The sequence below is a fragment of the Anastrepha obliqua genome, chromosome 3 (assembly GCF_027943255.1).
Source record: "Anastrepha obliqua isolate idAnaObli1 chromosome 3, idAnaObli1_1.0, whole genome shotgun sequence".
Lineage (NCBI taxonomy): Eukaryota > Metazoa > Arthropoda > Insecta > Diptera > Tephritidae > Anastrepha > Anastrepha obliqua.
Window position 1 is genome coordinate 107,233,367 of NC_072894.1, and position 18,151 is coordinate 107,251,517.

An 18,151-nucleotide genomic window follows, 5' to 3' on the forward strand; every position below is an offset into this window, starting at 1 on the left:
AACAACGGCTTACGATAGGTGCTAAACATTTAAAATGGGCGCTCTTAATGGAACATCCAATATTTACAATATTTTTATAGCCTAAAGCTCTTGTGACATTAGCAGTTTTTAGCTCTAAATGTTACTACTCACTCGCGCACGTAGCTACACTCATTAATAAGTACGCACTCATACATGTAAACGTATGTAAATCCACATATGCACGAAATTCGTGTCACAGACTCCGCACAATCAAACAACCCCACTCACAGTGTGCACTTAAATTTTATGAAAGCATTTATTGCATACTTACAGGCTAATGATGCCACGCAACGCCGGCATATCCCTGCGACGATTCAACGGCGGCGACATGGACAACGACAGAAAGTCCTGCTGTCGGTCCTCATCGATGCTGGTGTTGAAGATGCGCGTCGTAGGCAAATAGCCAATCTGCTGCAGAAAATCGTCACGATACGAGAGCTTAGTCGACGACTGTGATGAGGTGAGCGGGTAGTGTGTGGTGTGCGGTGCAACACCCACACCACCACCACTTGTGTGCCGATCAATGGACGATTGTTTCTGCATGGCGGACGTTGGGTGGTGGAAGTGTGTGTGGAAGTGATGATGCGCCAAGTAGCTGCCATGGCTGCCAATACCGCTACCGCTGCCACCGCTGCCGCCTATGTTGCTGCTACACATGCCAACGCTACCGCCACCGCTGCTACTGCTAAGAGGCGCTATGATTTTATCATCGAAACTACGCCGAAAGCTAAAGCCTTTAATGGTATTGTAATTGCGATGTGTTAACGGTGTGGTACCCAAATCGATGGAGGCGGGTCCGAGTAGCTTCATATTACTCAAGTAGTTCGATGCATTGCTTCCGCCGCTCATACTATTGCTGCAACCAATGCCACTACTGAGCGGTGTGCTGCTGCTAAGTGCGGGAGAAACGCTGCTTAGGTGGCTATTGCTGCCAGTGAGTAGGGAAAGTCCAGCCACGCTGCCGCTACCGTTGCCACTGCTGCTGCCTACGCCAACACCGCTACTGCCACCGTATGAAGAAAGACTGCCGCCGATAGAGAGACTTTGTAGCGGACTTAACGATGATTTGGGCTTACCGATAATGTTGCAATTGCTGGCACTGCCACCACCGCTGCCGCCACCACCACCACTAACGCCATAAATAGACGTATTGCCTGTATGGCTGCACACTGAAATGGCTGCTAGGCCATTGGTGAGCGCGCAGAAACCGCCGCTTATAATAGGACTGCAACGACCCGCAGCCGCGGCGCTACTGCTAACCGCCGCGCCTACGCTGATGGGCGTATTGACGTTGGCAATGCTGTTGGAGACCGAAGATGTCGGCACGTTGCATATTATGGTGGGCGGCGGTGACAGTTGTGAGACCAACGATGGGGTGGACGACGAAATGCCACTGTCGCCGCTGCTGCAGAGGGTGCTGCCGATGCCAATTGTGCCCAAGCCGGCATTTGCGCTGGCACCGCCGCTGACGCCGACGACCCCACCGCTGAGGCTGTGCTGCGGTGACGATGTTGAGGTCGTTGTCTCAATCGTAATGGTATTTGAAGATGGCAGAACAACGGGTGGTGCCAGTTTAACGACGCTGTTTTTTGTAGAAATGAATATAGCCGATTTCTTACGTTTTTTCTTATATTATTTCTTTTAGTTGCTTGTTGACTTTATTTTGCTGAGTTTTTTGTATTTTTATTTATAATTTTTATTTTCTAATTTGTGTCTTTGTTTCTTTCTGTGTGTAGTCTGTTACACTACTCTTTAGCTACTTCCTAACTTTTCAAGTCTTCAATTTCCGCTATTTTGTCTCCTTCCTATTCTCCTTGTTTTCCGTTCTATTCAGCTCACAATAACAATGATCGCCAGGGTTGCCAGCCAATGCTCTGATACGCGGTTTTCCCTCGTTCGCTTCACTCTGCTGTGTTGTCTTTTGTAAAGTTGGGCTGTTGCACTTACATGTGGCCGTCTCACAGTTGTGGTTTTTGCCGTTGTGGTTGTAGGTGTAGCCGCCGCATCGTCTGCTAACAGCGAGCACCACCTCTGCAATAACAATGGCAACAGCCGAAATTTTGATCCGCTGTGCAAGCCATTGAACTATTCGCCTTCCGGACAACTGCTTAAATATTGTAATTCAATTCCGCTGACAATTCCAGATTACTCATACGCACTGTTGAACGTTGATTCGACTGCATTTGTTATTCTTCTGTTCTTGTGCGCCTTTCCTGTTCGTTTCGTTCGTTGCCCTATAATAACTGTGTGTGCGTGTGTAAGCGTGGTTGTTTGAGTGTGTGTGTGTGTGTGTGTTTGCTTCAGTCCCTAAGTGCCTTGTTTCCTTTGCACTCACGCCGATTGCACTGGCATTTATTTGTGTGTATATTTGTGTGTGTGAGTTTTCTTTTACTTATCCGCTTTATGATTCGGGCAGCTGCACCAAAACGCCACAAAGTATGCTTTGAAATTTTCTTTTATAACTTTCTTTCGTATAAAAATTAGTAAATTCCCTATGAAAATTTGGTTTTTATGTTTGTTATTTTAAAGCTTTTAGTACATATTCTTTATGGAAAATTATATTCTTACATATATACATATTCGCACATTCTTTCACATTACTTATGTGTATGCGTTTGCTATATGTGGCGGTATATGTATGCATTTGATACATCACATGGAATTTTTCATATTTTCCGCAGCAACTATTCACACTTCACCTGTCTTTTATTGCCAAAAGATTGCACTCATTTCACTTCAGGGTCCTTTTATTAGCTTACAAAGTTGAATTTTTATAGATTTTTAATATTAGTATACGGTAGAAAATGTATTTAGTTTATTTATTTTTTCTTTTCAAAAAATTTTCTTTTGGCCAAAATCTGCCTGCCATTTCGTACGTCGTCTTCGTCGTCGACTTTCTTTCTGCGCTCTGTCTGCTCATATTCAACTCAGTTCAGCCCAGCTCGATTCGCTTCTGCTCTGCTTCCAAATGTCACTTCGCCTGCTGCCAGCGAAGTTTCCGCTCTGTTCTCCATTGCCTTACACAATCACACACACACATTTATATATACATATATGTATAAATATATGTGTGCAGGCTTGACAGCAAATTGCAATGAGTTCCGTTAGGAGTGCCATTGCGCATGATCGATAAATAATGAAAACAAACACCGTTTCATTTGATTTCGGACCGTTAGGTGAGTTTTTGTGATTTTCTCTGTTGTCACTGTGCCACTTGGTTGTGTTGGTGTTGTTGCTTGTTTGGCACCGCACTCTGAAGTCAAACAGTTTTTTTGTGCTCATTTTTCTGCACAACAACTAAAAGTAGTTAAACCGTAAACTGTCACGGTTGGACGTCGCTCTTTGAACTCCTCGTGCTCGGTAAGCGTAAATCGTATGCCGCTCAAAACATGCCCTTACCCACTCTGTGTTAGAAAAATCACGTTCTACTTCCATTTTTAAGCTAACAGCTTTATTTCTTTGTTGTTAGCGGTAAGACATGCACTCTCATTCCCTGCAAAAAAAGAAAAAAATTAGCTTCCTATTTGTTTATTACAAACCAACTACGAAATTGGCAATAAAAAACAAAATAGAATAAATTCTCGCCAGATGTGTATAATAATATTGAAATTGAAATTACAAAAACAATAGCATTCTAAATGAAAGTAGAGTAAAAAATTGATATAAAACTTGAATTCCAATCAAATTTAATTTAATTCAGCAATAAATTAATATTAAAAATAAAATCGTATTAAAAATTAAATTATGATTGTACATGAAATTGAAAGTAAAAGTAGAAATGAAATAAATATGTAATAAATTTCAGTTCAACATTAGATTATACGTTTGTATTGAACATTTATTTAAAAAAAGAAGATTAAATTAAACTAAAATTTAATTTAATAAAAAATTTAATACTTAAAGTGATATCTAAAATTGAAGGTAAAGTAAAAATGATAACAAAAAAATTAAAAAATTGAGTTTAATTTAATCTTTTTTCTTTAAAATTTAAAAATTTGCATTTAGTTTGATAAAAAAATGTAATACTAATAATTAAATTGCATTAAAAATTATATTTAAAATTGAAGGTAAAGTAAAAATAATAAAAAAACTAATAAATTTGAGTTTAATATAATCTTTGTTTTTTTTCTTTAAAATTCAAAAATTTGAGTTTCATTTAATAAAAAAAAAATAATACTAAAAATTAAATTGCATTAAAAATTATATTCAAAATTAAAAGTAAAGCAAAAGTAATATTTAAAATAAAAACAAAAAAAAAAAATTGGTGAAACAATAAAATCAAATTTGTTTTAGTTAACAGATAAGTTTAATGTTAAAAAGACAACTATGTTAAAAATTGAAATAATATTTAAAACTGAAGCTAGAAGTAAAATGCATATTCAAAGGAATTTATTTTATAACAGAAATATACATTTTAAATAATGCTGACATCGCTCACCTTAAAAATAAAAAAATTCAAAAAAAGGATATTCGCTTAATCATTTTAAATAAAATATGAATCTAAAATTTCACTCAAATTTTATTTAATTTAAAACTAACAATGAAATTGAGAGCAAAAAAAAATTTTCCGAAAAACAAAAATGAATTTAAGATTAGAATTAAATTTACTTTCGTTTACTAATAAAAATAGTACTAAAAATACGATGGCATTAAAAATGTTAACTATATTTGAAACTGAAAATCCTTGATATAAAAATGCATACCCAACCTGGTTCGTAGTCAAATCCAATCTGTGCTTTTACTCGTTTTTAAAAATTCAAATCTTAAACCAAGGCGAATTTATTACAGGTGACAGCAAACACATATAAGTAAAACCCTACATGTATTTGTTGTTGCGTTTGGTCCAACCATCACGTCAAAATCAGCAAGCAAATGTAAACATACGAATGTAAACATTCCAATATATACAAACAAAGCATATCATTTTGACGTAAGCCATACCTACGGTGAAAAATTCAGCTGCTTGAATGCTGTCACCTTAATAAATCCACCTTGTCTTAAACTAAGCAAACAATACTTAAGGTCTAAAGATTTAACTTAAGGTGTGAACATATTTTAAGTTAACTAAGAACTATTGCTTAGGGGCTAATTACACATCTCAATCATGCTTATGCTTACAAAACTGAAGTTAAAAGCTAAATGGAGTTCAACCTCCAATTTGTAGTGAGTGTCGTGATGTTGTACCAAAAATCGACCTACAGTTTTGCACCGCCTCCGAACGGCAGATAGATATTTTTTAGGGCTTTTTATGTCAGAAATTCACTCGGAGGAGATTTGCCACTGCCTGTCGAGAGGTGACTCTTTCCTATCAATTGAAACTTCATAACCAAAGTGGGTTTCCTCCGAATGATAGTTGCTCTTCATATTCAGAAATAAATTAACTGAGATTAAAAAATATATATTATCTATAAACAAACTTTAAACTAAAAATAATTTTATAATTTATAATTTTAATAATTTAGTTTAACATATTCAAAATGAGAATTCCGTTTAAAAATAAGTTAAGATAATTGTTAAAAAAAGAGAAAAAAAATTTATTTCAAACTAAATAAAATTTATTAATTTATATTTTAATATTTAAATTTCAATGTCAAAAACTTAAAATAAATCATATATTAAAATTAGAATGATATTAAAAATTAAATTATAATTAAAGTTAATATTCATGTACCATAAAATTTAAATTAAAACTAGAATTTTTTGCTCGTCTTACATAGTTCGTTTCGTTATAAACTCATTATTCCATATTCGGTACTTGTCATTCTCGCGGATCTCTCGATGGTGCGCCATATAAAAGGACGTACATTTTCAAAACAATCTTCCGAATCATCGAAACACCCTAATATGTTAACTGAATTGTTTTCTGCACATGCAACCCTGTCATTTGACATTTATCACCGAACGATGTAGCAAAGCAAAATTGTAGAAAAGAAATGATATCTGGTATGTGAAAAAATTTGTTAGCATAGAATTTTTAAAAAGTGATAAATATAATGTATTTGTTCAACAAAAAATGATTGAAAAGTGGTGTTAGCATTACTGCAAACAACAATAAAGTGGAATTATACTATTAAAACCATTCCAATATACGAAAAGACACTGAAAACAATATCACCAAAAAGCGGTGCGGTCGGGTACAGAATAATTGTGGCAATAGTAAATCAGTACAGAAGAAGTGATCGCTAGTATGGCACGCCCAATTTATCCGAATCAGCAGAAGATTGCCGAAAAGCTAGTTATACTCAATGATCGTGGTCTGGGTATACTAACACGTATTTATAACATTAAAAAGGCATGCGGCGACACTAAATCAAAGCCAGGCTTCTTATCGGACAAATCGCTTGAGTCATCAATTAAATTTATTGTAAAGCGTTTCCCAAACATTGATGTGAAGGGTTTGAATGCAATAGTGAATATAAAAGCGGAGATTATTAAATCGCTCTCATTGTACTACCACACATTTGTTGATTTGCTCGATTTTAAAGATAATGTTTGCGAATTGCTTACCACCATGGATGCGTGCCAAATACACCTGGACATCACACAAAATTTTGAGTTGACAAAAAATTATCTGGATTTGGTAGTCACATATGTATCGTTAATGATACTACTCTCGCGCGTTGAAGATCGCAAAGCTGTGCTGGGACTTTATAATGCGGCTTACGAACTACAGAACAATCAAGCTGATTCTGGCTTTCCGCGTCTGGGACAGATGATACTCGATTACGAGGTGCCCTTGAAACGTTTATCAGAAGAGTTCATACCGCATCAGCGTTTACTGACCAACGCCTTACGCTCACTCACGATAATCTATCCTTTGCGAAATTTACCAGCTGATAAATGGCGTGAAATGCAAAAACTAAGCTTGGTAGGCAATCCTGCCATTCTATTGAAAGCCGTGCGCACAGATACAATGTCCTGCGAATATGTTTCACTCGAAGCAATGGATCGTTGGATAATTTTTGGACTACTACTAAATCATCAAATGCTTGCGCAGTATCAGGAGGTAAATAAAATATGGGTATCCGCCCTCGAGTCAAGTTGGGTAATTGCGCTGTTTCGCGATGAAGTGCTGCAAATACATCAGTACATTCAAGGCACATTTGATGGCATCAAAGGGTATAGCAAACGTATAAGCGAGGTAAAGGAAGCCTATGCGGTAGCAACACAGAAAGCTGCGTTGATGCATCGTGAGCGCAGAAAGTTTTTACGCACCGCCTTGAAGGAGCTTGCATTGATAATGACCGATCAGCCTGGTTTGCTGGGGCCAAAGGCGATTTTCATTTTTATTGGTTTGTGTTTGGCGCGCGACGAAATATTGTGGCTTTTGCGGCATAACGATAATCCGCCGGTGCAAAAGAACAAAGGTAAGCTACCTATAATATTGTTTTCAAAATTTTAATGTATTTTTTTTAATGCAGGAAAATCTAACGAGGATCTCGTTGATCGCCAATTGCCTGAATTGCTTTTCCACATGGAAGAACTGCGTGCGTTAGTGCGAAAGTACAGCCAAGTAATGCAACGCTATTATGTGCAATATCTCTCTGGATTCGATTCGATCGACCTCAACATACGCATGCAAAGTTTGCAAGTTTGTCCCGAGGATGAAAGTGTAATACTTTCTTCTCTCTACAATACGGCTTCAAGTTTGACTGTTAAGCAAGTGGAGGATAACGAATTATTTGATTTTCGTGCTTTCCGTCTTGATTGGTTCCGCTTACAAACGTACATGAGCGTTAGCAAAGCAGCGCTGCGCATCACGGAGAATGTTGAGCTGGCTCGTTTGCTGGATTCCATGGTTTTTCACACGCGCGTTGTTGACAACTTAGACGAGATACTCGTTGAGACGTCCGATTTGAGTATCTTTTGTTTCTACAGTAAAATGTTTGACGATCAATTCCATATGTGCTTGGAATTTCCCGCACAAAATCGTTATATTATTGCATTTCCATTGATTTGCAGTCACTTCCAAAATTGCACACATGAAATGTGCCCCGAAGAGCGTCATCATATACGTGAACGTTCGCTAAGTGTGGTTAATATCTTCTTAGAGGAGATGGCCAAGGAGGCTAAGAATATTATAACAACAATTTGTGATGAGCAATGCACCATGGCGGATGCACTGCTGCCGAAACACTGTGCCAAGATACTGTCTGTACAGTCAGCGCGCAAAAAGAAGGATAAATCCAAGAAACAGTTCGATGACATACGCAAACCAGGTGATGAATCTTATCGTAAGACGCGCGAGGATTTGACTACCATGGACAAGCTACATATGGCACTTACCGAGCTGTGTTTCGCCATAAACTACTGTCCCACAGTGAATGTGTGGGAGTTTGCATTCGCACCGCGTGAATATCTATGCCAGAACTTGGAGCATCGTTTTTCACGTGACCTCGTCGGCATGGTGATGTTCAATCAGGAAACAATGGAAATCGCAAAACCCTCGGAACTCTTGGCGACTGTGCGTGCTTATATGAATGTGTTGCAGACTGTGGAGAATTATGTGCATATCGACATAACGCGTGTGTTCAACAACTGCCTACTACAGCAGACTCAGACGTTGGATTCGCATGGTGAGAAGACCATTGCGGCGTTATACAACACATGGTAAATCACTTAATGTTATGCGCTTCGTGCGTAACGCAATATTAATTTCATTTATTTTCTTTTTTGACCAATCAGGTACAGTGAGGTGCTGCTGCGGCGCGTCTCTGCCGGCAACATTGTATTCTCAATGAATCAGAAAGCATTTGTGCCAATCTCCCCCGAAGGTTGGGTACCTTTCAATCCGCAAGAATTCTCCGATCTCAATGAGTTGCGTTCGCTGGCCGAGCTTGTTGGCCCTTACGGCATTAAATCGCTCAACGAGACACTTATGTGGCACATTGCCAATCAAGTGCAGGAGCTTAAGCAGCTTGTCGCCACCAATAAAGATGTGCTTATACTGTTGCGCACAAGTTTCGATAAGCCCGAAGTGATGAAGGAGCAATTCAAACGCTTGCAGGATGTTGATCGCGTGCTCCAACGCATGACCATCATTGGCGTCATACTTTGCTTTCGTAATTTGGTGCATGAAGCGCTCGTTGATGTGCTTGAGAAACGAATTCCTTTCTTGCTTAGCTCCGTGCGTGATTTTCAAGAACATTTGCCGGGAGGCGATCAAATACGCGTCGCTTCCGAAATGGCCTCTTCAGCTGGATTGCCGTGCAAAGTCGATCCAACACTTACGACCACACTCAAATCGAAGAAACCCGACTTTGATGAAGGGGAGCACCTGGTTTCGTGCTTGCTAATGGTGTTTGTAGCCGTTTCCATACCAAAGTTGGCTCGCAATGAAACCTCTTTTTATCGCGCCTCCATCGATGGTCACTCGAATAACACCCATTGCATGGCGGTAGCGATTAATAATATATTTGGTGCGCTTTTCACCATTTGCGGGGAGAACGACATAGAAGATCGCATGAAGGAGTTTTTGGCGTTGGCCAGCTCATCACTTTTGCGTTTGGGGCAAGAGTCTGACAAGGAGGCTACACGTAATCGTGAATCGATTTATTTACTCTTGGATGAGATTGTTAAACAATCGCCCTTCTTGACAATGGATCTGCTTGAATCTTGCTTCCCTTATGTACTCATACGCAACGCATATCATGCGGTCTATAAACAGGAGCAGATGTTGGGACTTTAAACGGGGAAAGTGCATTAAGAAGGAAAAGCACTATTTAAGTCAAGTTTGAATGTGGAGCTCCACATTAGAAATTGGATTAGAAATTTAAGGAGTTTATCTTTGCAAGCAACTTGAAAAGTATTCACTCTCTGTCTTTTGCTGCTGTCTACCCTCTACATTCTATTTCGGCATTTATAGTTATCGAATGTGTTATGCAAATTAATAGACATACATACATATTTACGTATTATATGAATATATATTTAGCATGGTAGGCATATATTTCGCTAACTTATATTAACATACATTCATACAAACAATAATAAGATATAATATTAAAATTTTCTTAGACGCGATGGCTCATTCCGAATTGAGTTGTGAGTGGACGAAGGAGAGATTACCAATTACTTACAATTAAATTATATATCTGGCTTCACACCAGAAAGGATTTCGAATGAAGCAAACTGTAGGGTATTATTCCAACATGCGGGAGTATGGATAATTATTATTTCTAAGACGAGAGATGGTGGGTGTTTGAAGATATAATCACATTCTGTCACTTTTCACTTTCTGCAACAATTCCAACGTCACGCGTTCTGTAAGTAAAATGTTGATGATAGAGATGATATCACTAAAGTCATCAAATTCAAAAAGAAGTTCAGAATTCAACTGGACGACAAGATAAACTAGAAGACACCTGCATTTGAAAGTAAACTCCGGGAGTGTACCCTGCACTGGTACACTGATGGCTCGCAGCAACCAGAAGGCATAGGCGTTGGAATGTATGGCCCCAAACCCAAGCGTTCTATGCAAATGGGTAGTTTTCCAAGCATCTTCCATGGGGAGGTTTATGCCATCTTTCTATATGCAGAGATTAACTTAGACAATAATTTCCGGAGCGAATTGCCGCTCTGAGCGACAGTCAGGCAGCACTAAAGGCTTTGCCATCCTGTGAGATTAAGTCCTCACTGGGCCTTGACTGTATCGAAAAACTGACTGTTAGGTACGCACAATCGTATCCGGCTAATTTGGGTTCCAGGACACATGGATGTATTGGGAACAAAGTATCGCTACGCATTGACAAGAGAGGCTGCGACTTCGTCATTAATTATATTCAATCCTTTTCTTGTTATGGGACAATACACCATCAAGGAGAAGCTTAGGAGGGAAGAGTTAGAGCTAACAGAGTTTAGCTGGCACTAAACTATAAATTTACGCCAGGCAAAATCCTTACTGAGGAGGTACAACCACTTTAAAAGTACTACTTTATAATATATTTATTAACATTTTATGAAAAAAAAAATTTTTTTTCGAAATTTTACAGGTATATGTCCCCTTAGAAAAGCAATTGGTTCTTTAGGGCAAATTACTGAGCAAACTGCAAATTGTTTCTCGAGAACTTAACTTTACAACTCTATAGAAAATTTTTCAAATTAGTAACAATCTAAGTTCTGAAATCTTTCGCATAATAATTTCTGCAATAATTTGCTTCTCAACGACACCAGGGTTCCTCTCCTACTTTTAAAAGTCGCAACAGAAGCAAATACCAACAAAATGTGTATATTTCTAAAGGACACCGACCTACTCCGTCGCTTCTGACCCAACATATGTTACCAGCCAGCCGAAAGTCTCTGCTGCTAGCGCTGCGTTTGCTTCAATTTACCTAACAAAAAAAAAAAATTATCAAAAATAAATAATAAATCATGCAATAACTTGCCATTAATTTAATTTCCGAGAATTCGCTTTCAAAGAGAAAAATATAAAAAAGAAATACATGGACGCAAAACCAGTAATAATTTGCAAGTTTTGCGAACCGCTGATTACATTGTTGGCGGGAAAAGTCTCAAAAAGTAAAAAATTTTTCAGTTGAGCTACCTTAGATTAAAAAAATAAATGAAGCAAATAAAATGATTTTATTTTTTATTTTGTCCGTTTCCACGACAGTCGGTTCTACGTTACCGAAACGACCCGGATTTATATCCGGCCAAGGACTGTCACTCCAGCAGCATTCACCGTATGTAAGTATGGGGAATGTTTATGCTACTACAACAACAACAACAACATTTTATTTTGTCCACTATAATTTGTTCCATTTCATCATCGCTGTCAGATGAAGACATTCCATTAGCAATTGCAATTCGCAAATTTTTATTCGTGCTTATTTTTACTTTGCGATCAGCTGTCACTTCTTTCTCACTTGCAAATTCTTACAAGTAAAAATTTATCCAGTAAAAACATACAACTTCCCCTCAAAATGATATGACATTTTGCTCTCTCACTTTCCCCTACTTTGCAAGTTTTTGGGATACATGAGAACCAAAACTTGATAGTTTGTTAATTATTGCTAAATGATTAAAAAACAGCAATCACTCCACCTGCATGAAGGAAGATATACAATTTCACTAATAAAACCTGTTAAGCCGTGATTACCATCGAGCTGCAACGAAGAAACGCAACCACTATCATCGCAATGCTGTTATTAAATCATCTATGCAACAACAATGCGCATGAAATAAATCTGTTAGGAATAAACGGATCTGTTAACTCTGATATCTCTCTCTCTCTCTCTCTCTCTCTGTTTCTATGCAATTACACTTTATATGTGGCTGTCGCTCTGATTAAAAACAAGAAAAAAATTATTTTCCATCCTTGATTTTACATTTCTTTGTCTACAAATTATAAATACCAAACGAAACACCACAAGTACTTTTCGTCGAATACTACATCTTAAAAGTAAAAAAAAAATAATATAAAAATAATATAATATAAAAAAAATTATAAAAATATGAATTACGCATAAAAATAAAATATTGTACTAAATGCGAATCATAAAACGTTTCTTTTAACTGTATGTTGTAGAAAATGAAAATGAAAAGTTGTATATTCTGCCTTAAATCAAATGCCGGTTCACGTTTTGTTGAAATAGGATTGATAGAGAATACCCAGTGCTGAGGAGGTGAATAGCGTAAAGTAACTCCACCAGCTGGCAAAGCCAAGAAAACCCTTGTATACATCTGCATTGAAGACCTGCAAAAACAATGAGTAATTGTGAAGTAGTTCTTATTAAACTATTTAAACCTATTTGTACACACATTTTTCAAGCTAATCCACTGCGCGTGTATCGCATTCGCCGATTCCAAAATATTAAAATCTTCGCCCAAATGTTCACCATCAGCCGGTGTTTGCATGCTGCTCATTATTGTTGTTGCAGCTTCTGGCATGGGTGTAGTTGTCACAGCCGCTACTTGACTATCAGCGAAAGGCGCATCACTTGCTGGGCACATGTCTGTACAAATATTGCTACTCGATTTTAGTATGCCAGCCCAAGTGAATTCGCCTAAATTTTTATACATCAATGTGAGATACAAGCAGAGCAAGAGCGGTGCGGCGAATTGTAATGTGACCACGCAGAGGTAATAGAATATCGAGGAAATCTGAAAAATAAAAGATGAGTTTTTATTAAAAACAAAAAAAAAAAAAATTAGAGTATATTATAAAGAGCAACCTTTTTGTGATATTCCAAATTGGTAATACGACCAGCTTCTTTGCGCAAATCTATGATTCGGTCATGCGCTAAATTTAGATAGGATTGCAAATAGATGGGAATTAAGGCAAAACGTAGCAAAACTACTAAGACAACGATTAGAAGACGCATTGCTTCGAAGGCCTCCACTGAAAGCCTATAAAAATATTTCTATGAAATTGAAAACAAAAATAAATAAAATCATTTTCAAACATACAATGGTTTTTCCATGCCTTCGAAAACACGCTCAGTCAAATATTCCCTGCTAATAGGTCTTATCCAGAGTATAATCAGTAGAAAGGGCAAAATAAAGCTTACATTGAGTAGCAATTGTAGCATTTTGCGGCCGCTACAGTATTTTAGTGAGTCCCAATGCATTTTAGCCATGCGTAGCCCTGGAAAAGTAAATAGTGCGCCCAGCAGGCCACAACAAACAGCCATGCAGAGCTTAACTATCAGCTTCGAGGCAGGACCACTGCAAATGAAAAAGCGAAAATTGAATAGCACATAATCAGCGAAAAGTCATAGAAATCAAGGGTAAATACGTACGATGACGGCAAACCCTGCGCGGTAAGAAACTTTGAGGCACTTTCATTGAAGCTGCTGTATGCGTGCTCTAGGCCAGTTTCTAGATGGCGTTCGTCAATGATGAGCACAATCATAGCAATTAGTAGGTAGACAAGGCAGGCTACTATGACCATGGAACGTTCACCTATGGATTCTTCGTTTTGAAAATACAACCAAGTAAGCGAGGAAAGCAGTTTACTGAATGGAAGAGAGAAGGTAAAAATAAAATCTGTGCAACTCGTCTGCATCATTTAATCACTTACAGCGCAAAAAATACAACCAGCAAGCACCAAATCATGCTGAGATTAAACTCATTTTTCAGTGGAAAATAGTAATGATAGATCTGCAAGAAAATAATATTAAGTTACACTTGAAAATACTTAAAATTAAAATTGCTTTACCTCCGACAAAGTATACACAATTGCTGCATAAGCGCTAAAGTCGACTAGCCATTGATATTCGGTGAAATATCTGAGGTGAACCACATCACGTGCCACTACCGGCGTTGTTTCTAATTGCACTTCCAAGTTACGTGGTATATGAAATTGTCCACTACCATTGCGTGCATCATAGCCTTTGCTTCCCTTATTACCACCTCCACCTTTCGTATGCTTCTCCTTAGGCACACCGGCGAGCGTACGCAGTTCGTCATCGGTGGGATGTAGATATCTATGTAGACCTGTGGCGCATAATATCCACTTGGCAAAGGAGAAATGTGGACTTAGCTTTTGTATAACGCTAAGTGTTAAGAGTGTCAACACCAACTGTGCACCGAGCACCGCCTGGAAAATAACAAAAAGGAGAAACAATAAAGAGCAGGTCAGTGTTACTTAAGTGCAGCGTAACACAGCGAATGTCGTCCCCGTAGCTACACTGCTATCAATCTATTTTTGGCATCAATTTCATAAATATTTCTTGCATATTACGAAAAAATGTGTCTTTTATTTATGTAGGTTACACATTTGAACCCACACGAATTCATTTCTTCTAATCAGCGACTCAAGCAGTTTGTGCAATTTTACATACCATTTTCAGTTTGATACTAGCGCGTTAATATTATAGGTCTTTTTGTGCTAATTAATTCATAATTAACGTGTTAATTAAAAGCGGAAACCGCGCGTTTAAGAATTCACCGATCTAAAATTGCTGGATAGACAACGATTGCCTCTGCGACCGGGGAAAAAGGCACAAAAATAAACATTGACAGTTGTGAACAGTGTTGCAATGTATTATTGTATTAACGTTCTCTGAGTGTTGCTTGCCTTGTCGTGCGGGCATAATTCTGTGACGTTTGTGGTAAAATACCTAAACTTCAATTGTTAAACAGAATATATTTATTAACGTTTATGGTAAGCACCGCGATTTTGTTAAAGAAAATCATTTCTTTGCTATACAATTCTAACTGCATACAAAATAAATTAAAACTCGTTGAATACTCGGAGTAAATTTTTTAAATCCGCTGCGATCTATTGTGAATTTCATAGTACACGCAACGCATGAGGAAAAAGCATTTCTTATCAGTGTACATCAATCAATACAGCTGTTTTCTTACTAATGAAATCGCAGTTACTCTACAATTTTAATCATTTTCCACCCAAGTTAAAGAAGTTAAAGGAAATGGAAGTAAATCCGATTGCCTTGATGTTTGTCTATATGGACAGCAAAGGCGACCGCCTCCTATTTCGCTATCCCTACGAAAACGTCTATAAAGGTAAATAGCTGCGAAAAAGAAAAAAAATATAATTCTCACTTTCACGCCCCACTGCTGTAATTATAGATAAGCCACAGTTGCATTGCATGTCGTTGGCTGCATCAGCGCCGGTTTTAAATAACCCGCCCTTGGTCGATATAGCAATGAGCAGTTCAGCCACATCGTTGGTTTCACAAGTGTCGTCGGAAACGAGCAGAAAACGTAATCCTTATGCTATCAGCAGCTCCGATGAATTGTTGCAGACTGTGCCCCCACCACATGTTACACCTACCACTGTATTCGGTGTTTGCAACAATTTGTGCAATACCGCACCCAAAGGACAGCTGGAAGGTTTCACCGATGAAGTGCTATCTACACTATTTGCCGTGAAGCAACAATTGTGCAATCAAAAATTAGAATTGAAAGTGAATGATGTGCGTTTTGTGTCGCACCCTACGTTGATACCACGCAACGAGCAACGGTCTAGTGGTGGCAGCAATGCAAGCAATAGCGTAAGCACAGCACCTACGTCAATGCCAATTGCAGTGTCGTCTGGTGTGCCCAGTGGTGGCGCAACGACAAATGTTACGCTTACATTGCCGCAGCCGAAGTCACAGCCACAACAAATGCTCATAAATATCGTTTTCGCTTTGCATGCGCAAGCCAGTTATTCCATAGTGAAATGCTACTATGAACTAAGCAAACGTCTCGGTTTGGCGCTACGTGTCGAAGAGCAACGCGCCGGTTATTGTACTGAGGAGACAATGCTTATGGCGCGCACTCATGACGAACTCTCGTCACAGCAGCTACCGCTGGAGCGCACTTTCGATGCCATCGCCGAGCGTAGCACCTTAGCACAAGCGCTCAAATCGATCTATCACGACCTATGCACTACCGGCTTGCTGAATACAACATTAAATCAGTATTTGACAGTGAGCTTTTGCCTGCCACAAAAAGCGCATCAGTTGCACAAGAAAGGCAGCATGGTGGATCCCGAGGCCATAGATCGTTGTTTGCGCTCGTTAAAGCCCTATCACGGTATGCTGCTAGTCGACTATGCCGAACTGCTCGATTGTGTGCCGCCACGCGCGGCGCGAATGCTATTACAGTTGGTGGAAATATACACACCTTTGATGAGCCTACAAATGCTTGCCTCCGAGGCGGATATGAGCATTGAGCATGTCTACAAAATAGTTTCACATCTAGTTTATTGGGGCAAAGCAACCATTATTTATCCGCTCTGCGAGACAAATGTCTACGTAATTGCACCTGATGCGCCGCTCCATACAAAATCGCATTTGGTTGAGAAATTCTCTGCGCGCTTCGCCGGCATGTCGCTATTTGATGCAATCTCACATTTTTCATTGCCCACATCCATTGGGCATCTCACTACACCGCTGCAACAATCGGCGCGTCAGGGTATGCTCGCACAAATGGTGGTCTGGATGTTACAGCATCATCTGCTGATGCAATTGCACACCTATGTGCAGTTTATGCCAAGTGATGTCGATGATTTCTATGGCGGTGTGAGCAGCATGAATGTGGCGGCCAGCGATTGCTCGGTTTGCAGTGATGGCGCACATGAACACAAGTCGTCGCTGATGGACTTGCAGGAAGGTACTAATACAATCAGTTCACTGGGTGTGGGCGCTACGGGCGAATTGATGATATCGCCGATGTGTAGGAGCATGAATGTCAGCGATGATGATCTGTTAGTGATTAGCGTATAATGATTTACATTTTTCGTGTATTTTCTATTAATTTACTACCACTTTGCAGCAACGCTGGCTCCTTGCTCTCATGCGCGAGTCAACCATTGCCAGTGCCACACACCAGCCATCGCTCCATTACAGAAGATCGCTACTCGGGCGGCTGTTCGACGGCATCAGATAATATTGTAGCACAACCCTCCTCTAGTCACAAATCAAATTTTAGGTAAGAAAGTTCAATTCGATTTTTTGTTCCACAAATATTTCAACTACGAATTCTACATGTACAGCATGACCGCTTCCATGAGCACTGAGAACTGTGATAGTATAGCATCCATTGAGGATGAGGAAAAGATTAAAGAACTGCTATCTATATTTAGTGAAGCCGACCGTACGGCAATACGACGTATACCAGCTTCAACGAACGTCGACGATCTTTCGTTGTTGGTGAAACTCTATCAGGCGGGCTATTTTAAAAGCGAACATCACCTAGAGGAAATTATGTATTTTCAAAGTTTACGCCCAGCCGAATTGTTGCAACTGTTAGATAAATTCCGCGATGTTTTGATTATCTATGAGACTGAGGATCCAGCTATTGCATCAATGTACAATAACAAATGAAGCGCGCAGCGTAAGGAGCAGAAGTGGGAAAGGTCGGAACGCACATATGTGCGAAAAGAGTGAGAAGAAGTGTAAAGGCGAGCACTTACAAAAATGTGAAATGAGGCATTTGAAATGCTTCGAGTTTGCAGTGTCAGCGGCAGCTTAGTAAGGCAGTAATGGGCAACAACAATGCACAATGTAAACTGCATTTTCATGCTGAAATTAAACAAATTTTTCTTTCTGCCATTGTTTTTTTTTTTGTTCGTGCTTAGTCTGTAGCGTATTTTAGTTGAGTCATTAATTAAAACTAAGCTGAATTTTTTTTTTAATTATTATTATGTTTTGTTTGTTTATTAAAACTAGTGATTCCT

General features: G+C 38.9%; 4 protein-coding genes across 4 annotated transcripts; 2 read left to right on the top strand and 2 right to left on the bottom strand.

The window, feature by feature from the left end:
* Positions 1-288: 288 nt before the first annotated feature.
* On the bottom strand, positions 289-3,456 carry LOC129242146 (putative lysozyme-like protein). Its single transcript, XM_054878709.1, has 2 exons — positions 3,425-3,456; positions 289-1,603 (listed from the first exon to the last, which is right to left on the bottom strand). Exons 1-2 carry the CDS (start codon positions 3,454-3,456, stop codon positions 289-291), a joined length of 1,347 nt encoding a protein of 448 aa, XP_054734684.1.
* A 2,499-nt stretch (positions 3,457-5,955) lies between these two features.
* On the top strand, positions 5,956-10,664 carry LOC129240820 (membrane-associated protein Hem). The gene is made up of 3 exons (XM_054876832.1): positions 5,956-7,388; positions 7,443-8,631; positions 8,707-10,664. The coding sequence occupies exons 1-3, from the start codon at positions 6,209-6,211 to the stop codon at positions 9,707-9,709; spliced, it is 3,372 nt and encodes a 1,123-aa protein (XP_054732807.1). The 5' UTR covers positions 5,956-6,208; the 3' UTR covers positions 9,710-10,664.
* Positions 10,665-12,473: 1,809 nt separating this feature from the next.
* Positions 12,474-14,974, bottom strand: LOC129242497 (transmembrane protein 161B). The gene is made up of 8 exons (XM_054879166.1): positions 14,805-14,974; positions 14,180-14,560; positions 14,042-14,121; positions 13,761-13,976; positions 13,429-13,686; positions 13,194-13,368; positions 12,781-13,122; positions 12,474-12,715 (listed from the first exon to the last, which is right to left on the bottom strand). Exons 1-8 carry the CDS (start codon positions 14,805-14,807, stop codon positions 12,596-12,598), a joined length of 1,575 nt encoding a protein of 524 aa, XP_054735141.1. The 5' UTR covers positions 14,808-14,974; the 3' UTR covers positions 12,474-12,595.
* Positions 14,975-15,051: 77 nt separating this feature from the next.
* Positions 15,052-18,108, top strand: LOC129243010 (GATOR complex protein NPRL3). Its single transcript, XM_054880019.1, has 5 exons — positions 15,052-15,127; positions 15,263-15,489; positions 15,556-17,179; positions 17,248-17,403; positions 17,468-18,108. The coding sequence occupies exons 2-5, from the start codon at positions 15,333-15,335 to the stop codon at positions 17,796-17,798; spliced, it is 2,268 nt and encodes a 755-aa protein (XP_054735994.1). The 5' UTR covers positions 15,052-15,127; positions 15,263-15,332; the 3' UTR covers positions 17,799-18,108.
* Positions 18,109-18,151: the final 43 nt, after the last annotated feature.